At 36.6% G+C, this 12,437-nt stretch overlaps 1 protein-coding gene across 1 annotated transcript in view; it reads left to right on the top strand.

Annotated features, from left to right (window-relative positions):
• Positions 1–398: 398 nt before the first annotated feature.
• The window catches only part of LOC306869725 (calcium-binding protein 7-like), a gene marked incomplete at both ends in the record, with an annotated part of 31,281 nt that continues 19,242 nt past the window's right edge, over positions 399–12,437 (top strand). Inside the window, one exon of the mRNA XM_079416611.1 lies at positions 399–507. Coding sequence (XP_079272737.1) covers positions 399–507 — 109 coding nt within the window. The remainder of the gene's footprint in view (positions 508–12,437) is intronic.

Below are 12,437 nucleotides of genomic sequence, written 5' to 3'. Positions count from 1 at the left end.
GCGCGTCGTGTGAGCTGGTGGATTATGTGGATCTTCTAGTTTCCCCGCCGATGAAGCCGCCGTAATTCGTTGTCTTTTTCATTTTTACAACAAACTAAAGACCGGGCGGTTTGCTTATATTGTGAAGATTCGAACCCACAAGCCTTACATCTAGACCACCAGTGACCTGTGAAGACTTGCAAATCCCTACACCTGGTTTCTTAGAGAGGGCTGCGTAATTGCGCACGCTGTGAGAGTTGCCTAGCCTTCTATCGGACCTTTCTATGGAATCCACTCCACGCGTGATTTCCAGTGAGGGGTTCAGTCCCATCTGATGTGGGGTGAAAAGTTGCCGTCTGGATAGTTAATCTCATATATGAAGATCAATACACACGTGCTGGTCAACATAAATTGCAAAAATGCCTATGCATCCGGTGACTTCCACTTTGATGTACCGGGGTATCTGCACCATTCCTGATATCCTGTCGTACCGGGCACCGGTCAACCTGCCTGAGGATGAGGTGGAAGGTGAGTTAGAGGGTCCTGCGGTTGTTTGAAGCCCATATTCTCTTGTGTTTTATATAAAAATTAATAAATTCGCACTAATTCTTGCATTGCTTTAGTACATTTCGACCTGTTTTCTGGACAGAAGGTCTGTGTTTTGTGCACCTGTTTGGTGATTTCCCCTTCCCCTTTGTATCTGAATGACCCAATTTCCACTTAAAATATGTTGTAAGCGAACAGTAAAGAGAAACACTTTTTTTCCTTTTAGTTAGAACAGTTTGGAAGGATTCAGCACCACGCGTGAAAATCCCGTTACCTGTGCCCGTGTTTCTCTATGAGGTGGATAAATCTGATGGTGTGATTCATGGAAAGTAGGTCTATCACAAACCATGCAGAAAGACTTGTGAGTGGTATGCTGCAGTTCTGGCATCTCTTTGACTTCAAACTTAGTTTTTCAGGATGTGTGTGAGTGAATTAGAAGTGAATCCAAATATATTTGACTCACCATTTTTTAAATCCGTAAAGGAAATACTATTACTACCATATTAATCTAAAGATGCATATTCAATTCGACAGAGTATTTCCATAGCACGGTTACTCATTTGTGTTACTCTGAGTATCCAACTGTATATAATAGTATAAAAACAGTAGTCGCATGTTCAGCTTTTCTGATTAAAATTATGTTTTGTGTAATTTAAGGAGAGTAGGTCTCATAAGCCAGGAAAAATAACTGTTTGTATACGCAGACCTTTCATTTGCAGTGACACCTGTGTCAGTGACAGAGTTTTTGATACCATGTCATAAAACCAACACTTTTAATTTTTAGAATCTGAAACATATTAGACTCTATACCAAGTGCAAATGAATAGACTGGTTGATTTATACATATACTATTACCCCAGCGTTTCCCAGTGCATGGAATATCCCTAACACATTTTGAATCCCTGCATATTTTGGATGACTCTTAATTAACACACTTGGTTTATATCATCAGCTCATAAATAGTGGCACCAAGACCTGAACTGGTGCGTCAGATAGAGAGGCATTGAAAATGTGCAGTGCTGCGGACCTCCAGGATCAGCATTGAAAACCACTGGTTTACCTTGATAAATAAAATCATTCAAATGTAATTTGAACTCGACACATTGTGGTCTACATGATCGATACCAGCAAAATAAATGGCTTTTTATTTAAAAAATAAAATGCTGTTTTTTTCCACTACCATGCAATGCTTTAAGTCTACATGTTCCAAGATCAGGATTAAAAACCACTGGTTTACCTTGATAAGTATCCAATTAAAAGAAATCAGTAAAATGTAATTTGAACTAGCCACAGCACGCTCAATACTGAAAAAGAAATGTCTTTTTATTAAACAAAACAAAAGAAAATGCTGTTTTTTTTTTCTACCACCATGCGATGCTTTAGGTATAGGTTACATGTGAAATGCAAACTATAATCAGCTCAGTGTAATCAGATTGCACCAAAATCCCATGCTTTTTCATTTAACGTCTACGCATGTTGACAATATTTGAAATCAATTTATTTAATTGCAAAAATATAAATGTTTGTAATTGCGAATGTGAAAATGTGCCATCAAATGAATTCATTCAGATTAGTTTTTCCATTAAACCTTGTATATTGACGTCTGACGGGTGTGATTGTCAGCTCAGTTCAAAGTGTCTTTCCAGATCAATCTTTTGTGATTAAGCTTTAATTAAGTATCTCAGCACCTCATTGCAATTCCATTCATCAAGGGATGTTTTCTATCAGTGCATCCAGTTAAATAAACTATAGCCCAAAATCTCAAGGCTGATTCCTATGCTCGTAACCCTTGAAAACATGCCGGTCTGAACTAACACAAGGTAAATGGCGAAAAGTGCAAGAGCAAGACTAAAGGGGCCACATATAGATGTTTCCTGTGGTACATGATTGTGTGTGTTCTGTACATACACAAATATCCATGTGTGAATGTGACAGTCAATCTATTTGCAAATGAGCCTGCATGTTCACAAAGGAAAACTGTGCCGCATGTGGTCAGCCCAGATCATATACTGTAGTTTGTGTAGCATTTCCACAGAGATGGAAAACAGAGAGTAAATATGAGGAGACAAATCCCTGGGTTTCATCCTCATAACAGTTTTGCTTTTATACAGATTTGTTCAGCAAATATAAATGTAGCTCATGGACTAAGTTTGTTGGTGCAGTTGTGCTCACACTTATGAAGTAGGCCATGTTCATTCTTGTCCTTAGGATATATAGTTGTTTATTTGTGAATCTTGAGTTTGAGCCAGATTTTGATATTTTGCTTTGAACTCGTATGACATGCTGGGGACAGAAACAGATGTAATTCGTGAGCTAGATCCGTGCATCTTTATTTTAGTTAGCAATATTTCATCATAAACCCGTCCTTATACAAAATGAAGAATGAGGATAAGAGCCTCAGCTAAACCTCGAAGAATTCATTATTATTCTCAGATGAAGATTGCTTTAAGTCTGGTTCATCTAAAAGATATTATCTCCTGACTGTATGCTCACACACACTGGACATCTTAACCCGCTGATAACATCCTTTAAAGGATTAGTTCACATAAAAATGAACATTCTGACATCATTTACTCGTTCCAAACCCTTCAGTGTAACACTAAAGGAGATGAATGGAGAATGAAGCTGTCATGCTTTCCAATTCATTAAAATTACTTATGCGCTATACCAAGTCTTCTGAGGCTGTATCCAACTGTATATATATTTTTTTTTTGTGTGTGAAGAACAAACTGCTATATGAGTCATTATTCAATCCTCAATTCCAGTGGGCTGTTAATCACTGTGACTGAATCAAGTCAGTGTGTTGAACACAAGAATCGAATGAGTCGGATTAGTGAATGAATCTTTTATAATTGTTTAGTGAACCGGATCGATTGATTCATTGAAAAGATCTGAAAATGTACTCACCCTCACGCCATCCAAGAAGTTGAGGAGTTTGTTTCTTCATCAGAACAGATTTGGAGAAATTTAACATTACATCATTTGCTCACCAATGGATCCTCTGCAGTGAATGGGTGCCGTCAAAATAAGAATCCAACAGTTGATAAAAACATCAGTAAAACACACCACTCCAGTCCGCCAGTTAATGTCTTATGGAATGAAAAGCTGCATGTTTATAAGAAACAAATCCATCATTAAGGTGTTTTTAACTTCAAACCACAAATACAAGTTGCTTTCTCCAGTGAAAAAGTTGCTTAGTCTGACATGCACAGATCAAACACCATTGAAAGCAGTCCAAAAGATTTCTAAAATATGTCAGGGATTTTGATGTGAGAGGACAACAGGAGATGGACTTGTTTATTACATACAGCTTTTTCACATTTTTATTTTTGGGTAAACTATTTCTTTAACACATTTATAAGGCCACCATGAGTATGTGGTTTCTGCTTAGGTGTGGTTGTAGTAGTTTTAAAAATACATTTGAAATACATTTCAGTACTGGTCAATCTTGAATTGTTCATGAAAATATTTGTATGCAGATTTCACATACACATTCATTGTTACTTCCCTCACAAATACAAATGGCAAGACTTTCATTGTATAACAGCTTAAATTTTAATTTTTTTTTCCTCATGCACATATTGTAAATGTAGCGGAAAAGTCACTTTTATGTGTTTTTGTCATTTTGTCATTTAAAAGACTGACCAGAATGTCCTATAAAACTCACATTTAGTGTTCAGAGTTTGTTTATTTAAAAGACCCATCATGATTCACAAGAAGTAGAATGCTGATTTTTTTGTTGGAGTTTATTTACTATGAAACTGACCTATACTGTATGATTCACATGAACTAAATGAACATCCATTACCGGTAAGCCTTTCACTGAATGTGCATTCGGTACAAACCAGCAGCCTCACGGTGTTGTGAGAGTGAAATTCAGTTAATGTGCAGGGTCCTCCGTGCACCGGGAATTACCCAGCTGTTAACCGCATCCCACATCACGCGCCACATGGTCTTTCTATGGCACTGTATGACAATCAGACATCAAGCTTGTTTGGAATTTCATTAAAAGAGGTTGGCAGCGGTGACGGAAGCAAATAAAGCAGTGATTAAATTTGGTGCTGTGGATGGATTTCAGAAAGCAATCTCAAAGCCCATTGTCACGGGGATGGTAAGGATGTCGTTTGCCGCCTCTTAGAGCTCGCCAGCCCCTCTTAATCAAGCACAAGCTGACAACATGGTGGACTGCTGTACTGATGTTTCACACACCAAGTCACATTCAGCCTCAGGGTCCAAAAAACTGTTACAGCTGATGCTTCTCAGTCAAAAATTTATGAAACTAAAGAGGGCGTGTCATAGAAAACAGGATTTTCTGTGCTCTTCTTGTACTCTAACATGATGGTCCTTCTTAAATCTAGCATTTATGGAAACTAGGCTGCAGAAATATTTTTTCAGAAATCATCATAGTATCTATGGCATCAAAATGACCACTTATTATTCAGCAGCTTCACACACCTAGTAAGAGACTATGTGAACTATGTTGGTATGAAGAGGGTCAACCAATCAGAACAGAGATCACTATTTGGAAGTTGGATGGAAAAGATTATTCGTGAATAGCGGCTTAAAGTAAAGTTTTTAACCTTAAAAAAAAAATAAAAAAAACTTTTTTATATATAGAAATTAATACTTTTAGAAACATTAAATTGATCAAATGTAAAGGCAATGTCAAGGTAAATGCATTTATAATGCTACAAAATGTTTCTAATTTAAATTTATGATGTAACAAAAAATATTTTAAATAAATGCTAAATGCTTTTACGAATCCTGAAAAATTATGTATCTGTCATGAATCCTGTCCATGCACTTCTGTTTGCTCACCACTAGATGTCGTCTTCTCTTTACATTGCCTCTCACACCACACAGACTTTTACATGTCACTGCAGACTACAGTTCCCATGATCCATTGCACTGATTGCACACACACAGCTGAATGCAGATTACACATACACAGCTGAATCCATTCAGACACGCTTCATAAGCCTTGGCCTGCGTCCCAATGTGTGTACTATCCATCCTAAATTCTATGCGATATTAGTAATTTTCAATACGATTCAGGGCAAATAGGGTGGATAGTATGCACATTGGGACACAAGGTTGGACTTCCTCTTTCAGATCGCCGAGTATTGTCTAGCGCAGGGTTCCTCAAATCTTTCCCTGGAGGTCCAATCTGCCTCAGAGTTTAGCTCCAACCCTGATCAAACTCCCCTACCTGTGATTTTCTAATGATCTTGAAGACTCTGATTAGCATGCTCAGGTGTGTTTGATTAGGGTTAGAGCTAAACTCTGCAGGAGTGGGCCAGATTTGAGGATGCCTGGCTAGTGTATATCACTCTTCTAGCGATAGCTACACTACGGAGCCATTTCACGTTTCCAGTCCTAGTTCTAAGTCTAGTAATTTTGTGTTGCCTTGTTGTTTCCTGTTTTCTGATCTCCTGCCTGTGTATCTTGGATTAACCCTTTGCCTGCTGTTTCGGACTGTGTTTGCACCTCGCTAGGACTGTTGCTTGTGTACCTGGATTATCTCGTTGTCTTGCCCTGTTGGATATTGTTCGCTGATCGAAGACCCACGATTGTCCTAGGATTACTCTTTGTCTTGCCTCTGTTGTACCTGTTTGCCATTATTGAATCCATGCCTGTTTCATGATCACGTTTCTTAATAAAGCTTTGCACATGGATCTGTACACCTCACGTCTCGTCGGCTTCGTAACAGTATCACTGTTTCCACAAAAATGTTCAGCAGCACAACTGCTTTCAACACGAGTAATAATAATAAGAAATGTTTCCTAAACAAATCAGGATATTAGAGTGATTTCTGAAGGGTCATGTGACACTGAAGACTGGAGTAATGATGCTGAAAATTCAGCTTTGCATCACAGAAATAAATTACATTTTAAAATATATTCAAGAATATTTAGTTATTTTAAGTTAAATTGTACTAATATTATACAATATTACTTTTTATTGCTTTTTTGATCAATAAATGCAGCCTTGATGAGCGTAAAATACTTTTTCAAAAACAACTTTTGAATGGTATTGTACTTAATATTTAAAAAAATATATATTATTTACACTTTGTCTGATATCTTGTATTTATGTATGTATTTGAAAGTTATACCAGTATTTCTTTTAGATATCTATATAGTTTAAATTTTCTATTTCTATGTTCAGTGTTTTATTTTTTTGTTTGGCTTATATATCAATACATTGGAAATGGTGTCAACTTTGAAGTTTCTACACTTTGCATGCTGAATTCAGATGATGTATCTTAGAGGGAATGTGTTGTGATGATGTGACATCCACTGATGGATGCAGATCTGTCTGATTTGGCTGACAGCAGCGTAACCAAGTGAATAATCTGACAGATGGTTTCAGTACTGGGGAATATTCAACCAATTTTCCAGTGATCTACTACCATAACAGTATAGGAAATTGTTTTTGCTCATAAAAATTGCTCATATGGGTAACTAACATCATTCTCACTAATGAGAACTACTTATCGTTTGATTAATACTAGTACTGATTAATTTGCATACTAGGAGAACCATGTAAGCGTTACAGATGTGGCTATGTGTAGAAATAAAGCTATTAAAACACAATAGCTTTAAAATGGTTTCTAGAATGATTTAAACCCTTCTGTGTGTTCAGAAACTCAGTCAAAATATAAAATGTTCAATAACCCTAACCTAATCAAATTGAGGAAAACTTTTGCATGGAATTAAATTAGCTGTTTTCTTAGAACGGATTTGTTCTAGTCTTGTTGTATAATTTCAAGTTAATTTAATTATGCTCCTAGATGCAATCAAAATGTCAAGGACATCTGAATACATTTCTTAATTTTTTTTTACCAAACATTGGTTATTGATTTTTCTTTCTGGCATAAATAAAGAAATAAAGTTATTTTAATTTAGGAGAGTGCTAAATTAAATGATCTTGAACAAATGATGTCAGGCTTACATTAAAAACAAACTCTCATCATTTTCCAATGTGTCTGAGTCTGTCTGGATTTTCACAAATCCGATATGTCATTCAGTCCCCCTCGGTAAAAATGCATCTCGGGCCCTTGGAATCGTTCTATCCCAACACTACCCCTCCCCCTCCCCCATTACAGCACCCCTGTGTAGATGCGTTTGTTTCTTCATTGGAACAGATTTGAAGAACTTTAGCATCACATCACTTCCTCACCAATGGATCCTCTGCAATGAATGGGTGCCGTCAGATTGAGAGTCCAAAACAGCTGATAAAAACATCACTCCAGCACAAAAGTTAATGTCCTGTGAAGTGAAAAGCTGCATGATTAAGACATATTTTATTTTAAAGTCTTCTATCCATATATTGCCTTCTCCAGTGAAAACGTTGTCTCATCTGAATCAGGAGAGAAAGATGCACAGCTCAAGCACCGTTCACAATCAGTCCTCAACAGCTGTAAACAAACATGTTGGTGTAAACAAACATGATTGTAAGAGGACAACAGGGGATGGCCTCTTTTAACAGGAGAAAATGTTATTATGAATGATGGACTTTGCATTTTGTCCAGAAATGACTCATTAAAATGCTTTAATGATGGATTTGGAAGTGAAAAGCTACATGTTTGCAAGAAGACATTCATAATTGATGGACTGGAGTGTTGTGGATTACTTGTGGATCATTGTGATGATTTTTCTGACGGCACCCATTCACTGATGTGATGCAACATTTCTCCAAATCCATTGCAAAGAAGAAACCAACTCGTCTACATCCTGAATAGCCTGAGGAAAATTTCAAGCAAATTTAAATTTTTGAATGAACTATTCCTTTTGTGTCTATTGTTCCTGCAGAGTATCATTTTATGGGAGTTTTTTTAAATAATTTTTACTTTTATATAGTTTGTTCCATTTGTCTCTCTTAAACTTTGAAAGCAAGTGTAAAGATCCTTTTAAGTTGCAGATAATGGACTTACAAGTGGTAATTTTATGAATGCTTGTACATATTACTTGGGTAACTCAGTAATACATAATTGGAAACATGCCCTGGATATTAAGCAATACTTATGTGCTACTAACATCCTACTTAATGATTCTGGAAGCCCAGCATTTTGTAATTGCATTAGACCACACTGATAAATGTTCTGACTGCAATAAAACACATTAATTCTGTTATACTTCTCTCTCTCTATAAATGTAATGGCCACTTTAGGAGTAAAAGTCCGGTTTGGTTAAATTCAGCACACAGTTCAAGTTACAAATCCGTTTCCTGTCAGAGTACAAGTAAAGAGAGATCAAATGGCTGTTTGGCAGGTAGACTGGTTTAGAAATAGACACACAAACAGAAGAGTGATTCACTTGAACGTTTTTAACTGACGAACAGGAGGGCACACAAACCCTCCACCAGCCAAGGTCTGCTTCCTGTTTCTTTTCCCTCCATCACGTTTCTCTTTCCACACGCTGCCTGTTTTGCAGGATGGCAAATGAGAGAAAGCAGATGGACAATGGCATATCTTCTGTTTGGATCTTTCATTCAAAGCAAATGCAGAATGACTTCATTTTTCATCTCCCTTTTGTGATCTGATTTGTTTGCAGAGCAAGAAACATTTTTCCATTTTTGAGAAATACAATTGCTTGAGGACACACACAAAAAAGAGAATGCAGAAAATATTCTGAGTGTTAGAAATGAAAAAATGCCCTTGTTTTTCCCATAAAGGTGCATTAGGGATTCACAGAGTTAAAGTCAAATTAAATCATCTGGCTAAGTTTACAGAACGCTTGCTTAATTTGTTGTGAAACTACACAAAATCTATCCTTTTTTTATTAGTGCATGTACTATATTTAGATACATAGAGAGAGAGAAGGAGAGGGATAGTGTTATGTTTCATTTTTATATATTAAGATATGGTGGCTGTAGTCCTGCCTTACATTTAAAAGAGCCAATCACCACTTATTATACTATTGTTATCAGATTTTATCACATAAAATGTCACTGGCTTTAAAGTGACTTTAGCTTTAACTTTGGCTCTAGGCAAATATGTAAAGAATAATGCACAGTCAATTGGTCATTATCATAAAATAAACCCCAACGGGGTGATCAAGCATTAGCCTAAAAGGGTTCATTTTGCAATAATGGTCGACTAATTGTACTTTATTCTGCTTACTTTGTAACCAGAAATATTTATTTTATTTTCAGTTTAATTCATTTTATTATGCAAGAATCTGATTTTAGAATGTCACGACCGACCAATCAGAATAAAGCATTCCTGAGAGGCATGCAATTATAATTGTTTATGCTGTTATTTGACTGTTTTAAGTGACCTAGATGTGACATTTCTGTGAGTGTGATTGTTTTGTCATTTAAATACTGATGTTCCACAATTTGGAACAATAATATAATAGCATAATAAAGTAACCAAACAAGTGGCTAACAATTATGTTCTTGCTAGAAAATCAGTGTATATAAAGCATTTGTGGTGCATTTAAAGCCGCTCATGCGTTTCTCTGTGAGGGCAGCTTGTTTTGTGGTGCATGGACAGGAGGGGCAATTTATACACACTCTGATTTTCAATTACCAACATATCCACTGGTAAGAACTAGAAAAGGGTTCTGCTTCAGTTGCTTTCCAAAATGATGCTCCAAATCCTATTTTTTGAAATAGAATGCCATTTTGTTTTGTGGGGAAAGAAAATAAATAGCGTTTTTAGACTACAATATACAAGATCTTCTGACTAGACTCTCATCGCACATGTGAATCTGTGTGTACGTGTGTGATGCAGTTTTTTAACAGAATGTACATTCAATCAAATACAAAACCTGACACTGACCTATACCATTAATCCTCTATGATACCCAACCTCAAAACAAGACGCTTGACATTTAAGTGAAGGCACTGCACTTTCAGCCCTCTGGGATGGGCACCAAGTTGTGCCTTGGACACTTGGACTGTAATTTAAAGGTAAAGCGGCTCGAGACAATAGGCTGGTGTTGATAGATGGGAGGCTTTGATTATTTGTGTTAGGTTTCAACTCTTTTGGGAAGGGTGAAATATGGCTCACCGTACAGCCTACATGTCCAGGCATTGTCAAGATCAAACTTGCTGTTTTAATTTTAGGGTGAAGCTGTTTATTTCACAACAATGCAATTGCTAATGAGCTGTTTATCAAAAGCAATAATAGAACTGTACCATTGCAGCCTTGCTTTTGATAACACCCAGTACTATTACCAAAACAGCAGTGCACTGGTTAGTTAGTTTATTTGAAAGGATACAATTCATTTTATAGTGATAGTATTAGATTTGCATTCCAGACTTTTTACACCAGTAGATGGCGACAAGAAACTGATTCAGATTCAAGGATTGGCACGGTAAATGGTTTCACAGTGCCAAAACATTGGTGACATTAAATTACAAACACACAAATTTATGCACAATACAAAAATAATAATAAAAAAATTAAAATCAATCAGGAACAAATCAAATCAATGAATGAATCATTGAATTATTCACTTAACTGGTTCATTCATTCAGGAGTAAACCAAAGTGATTACAAACAAAAATTTGCCTATAGGGCCTTTCACACTGAGCGCAATTAATCAACGCAAATGTACAACACAATGACATTCTTGAATCAAACCAATAGATCCCAATGAAGCTATGCACACTGGATCAACCGTGGCGCGACAAAGCAAGACATTTTTTTTTGACCAGTGCGTTGAGTTTCCCCTCCCCATCACCCTATGATGAAATGAGCCATCTAATTAGACTTGAGCTTTAGATCATGTTCTTAGAGGTGCTGCTGTGGCACCAAAGAGCGTGATTGGTGGTGCTTTAGAAAACCAATGTAAACACTGAAGAAAAGTATTATATGAAATTGTTATATTAGTAACACCATTCGGAAAAATGCACAATTTTTTTCTTTAAACATTCTTTAAACAGCATACTACTTAGTTTCTTTTTTTAACAAGGCAAAAAGAACAACAACACACTCCCCGTCAATCTGTGGAACTCCCCGTGCCCTTCTCTTTTCTCAAGAATAGGGTGTACCCAATAACGCTGTCTTTTTCTTCTCCTTTCCTCATTTAATAAAACAACTTGTCCTCACTTCTGCTGTTAGAAAAATCCATTTTCTTTCTGTACTTTATACAGGCGTGGTTCCAGAAATGTCAATCGCTGCTATTTCAAGAGTGAATCTCGCATAAATATGGAATGTCATTCCTCAAAATTTGCAGCATGTATGTGTCCAAAAAGTTAATCTTATTTATATATATTTTTTTTACTACAAACTCTGAATAGAATATATATAATGCAGAAACCGCACAAAGAGCGCTCCCTTTATAATCACTGAAAATCTGTCAATCACTTCAGTTCATTGCACTCTCACAAAGTTCCGTTATAATCAATTGATATCTCAACTTTGCACAAAGAATCTCTTATTTACATTGCGTCACCTTTTGTTTGTTAATGAATAGTGGTTGCGCCACCTAGTGTGCAGGTGCAAAATGCATTATCGGTCAGCGCCACCTACCGTGCAGGTGTGAATTAACTGAAATAATCAATCGTTTCTCATTCGGTGTGAAAGCACCGTTTGACGGTTATTCGCTTAACTTTATCACGTCACGCGTAGTGCGAAAGGCCCTAATTCTTCACTTTGTAAAACAAAAGTGGATGTAAATGCATTGATTTAATTTTTCTTTATTGGTATTGAACCCAGAGCATTTTTTTTATTCGCTACTTTGATTAAAATCCTACAAAAGCCTTTGAGAAACACCAACCATCTGAATAACGTGAAGTGTTTATCTTTATGTTTTTGAGTATTTCAACAGAATGTTACTATGTCAGCCGAAATCCTGACTGGCAGTGTGATCGGCGCTTTCGGGGCTTATCCAGAGGAGTTTGTCTGCATGAGCTTTGTGATTCACATTGGCTCTTGTAATGTAGGGCTCAACTCTGAG

The sequence above is a fragment of the Barbus barbus genome, assembly GCF_936440315.1.
Source record: "Barbus barbus genome assembly, chromosome: 5".
In the NCBI taxonomy this organism is placed as follows: Eukaryota; Metazoa; Chordata; class Actinopteri; order Cypriniformes; family Cyprinidae; genus Barbus; species Barbus barbus.
The sequence above is the reverse complement of the archived record's forward strand: the minus strand, read 5'-3'. Positions and strand labels throughout refer to the sequence as shown.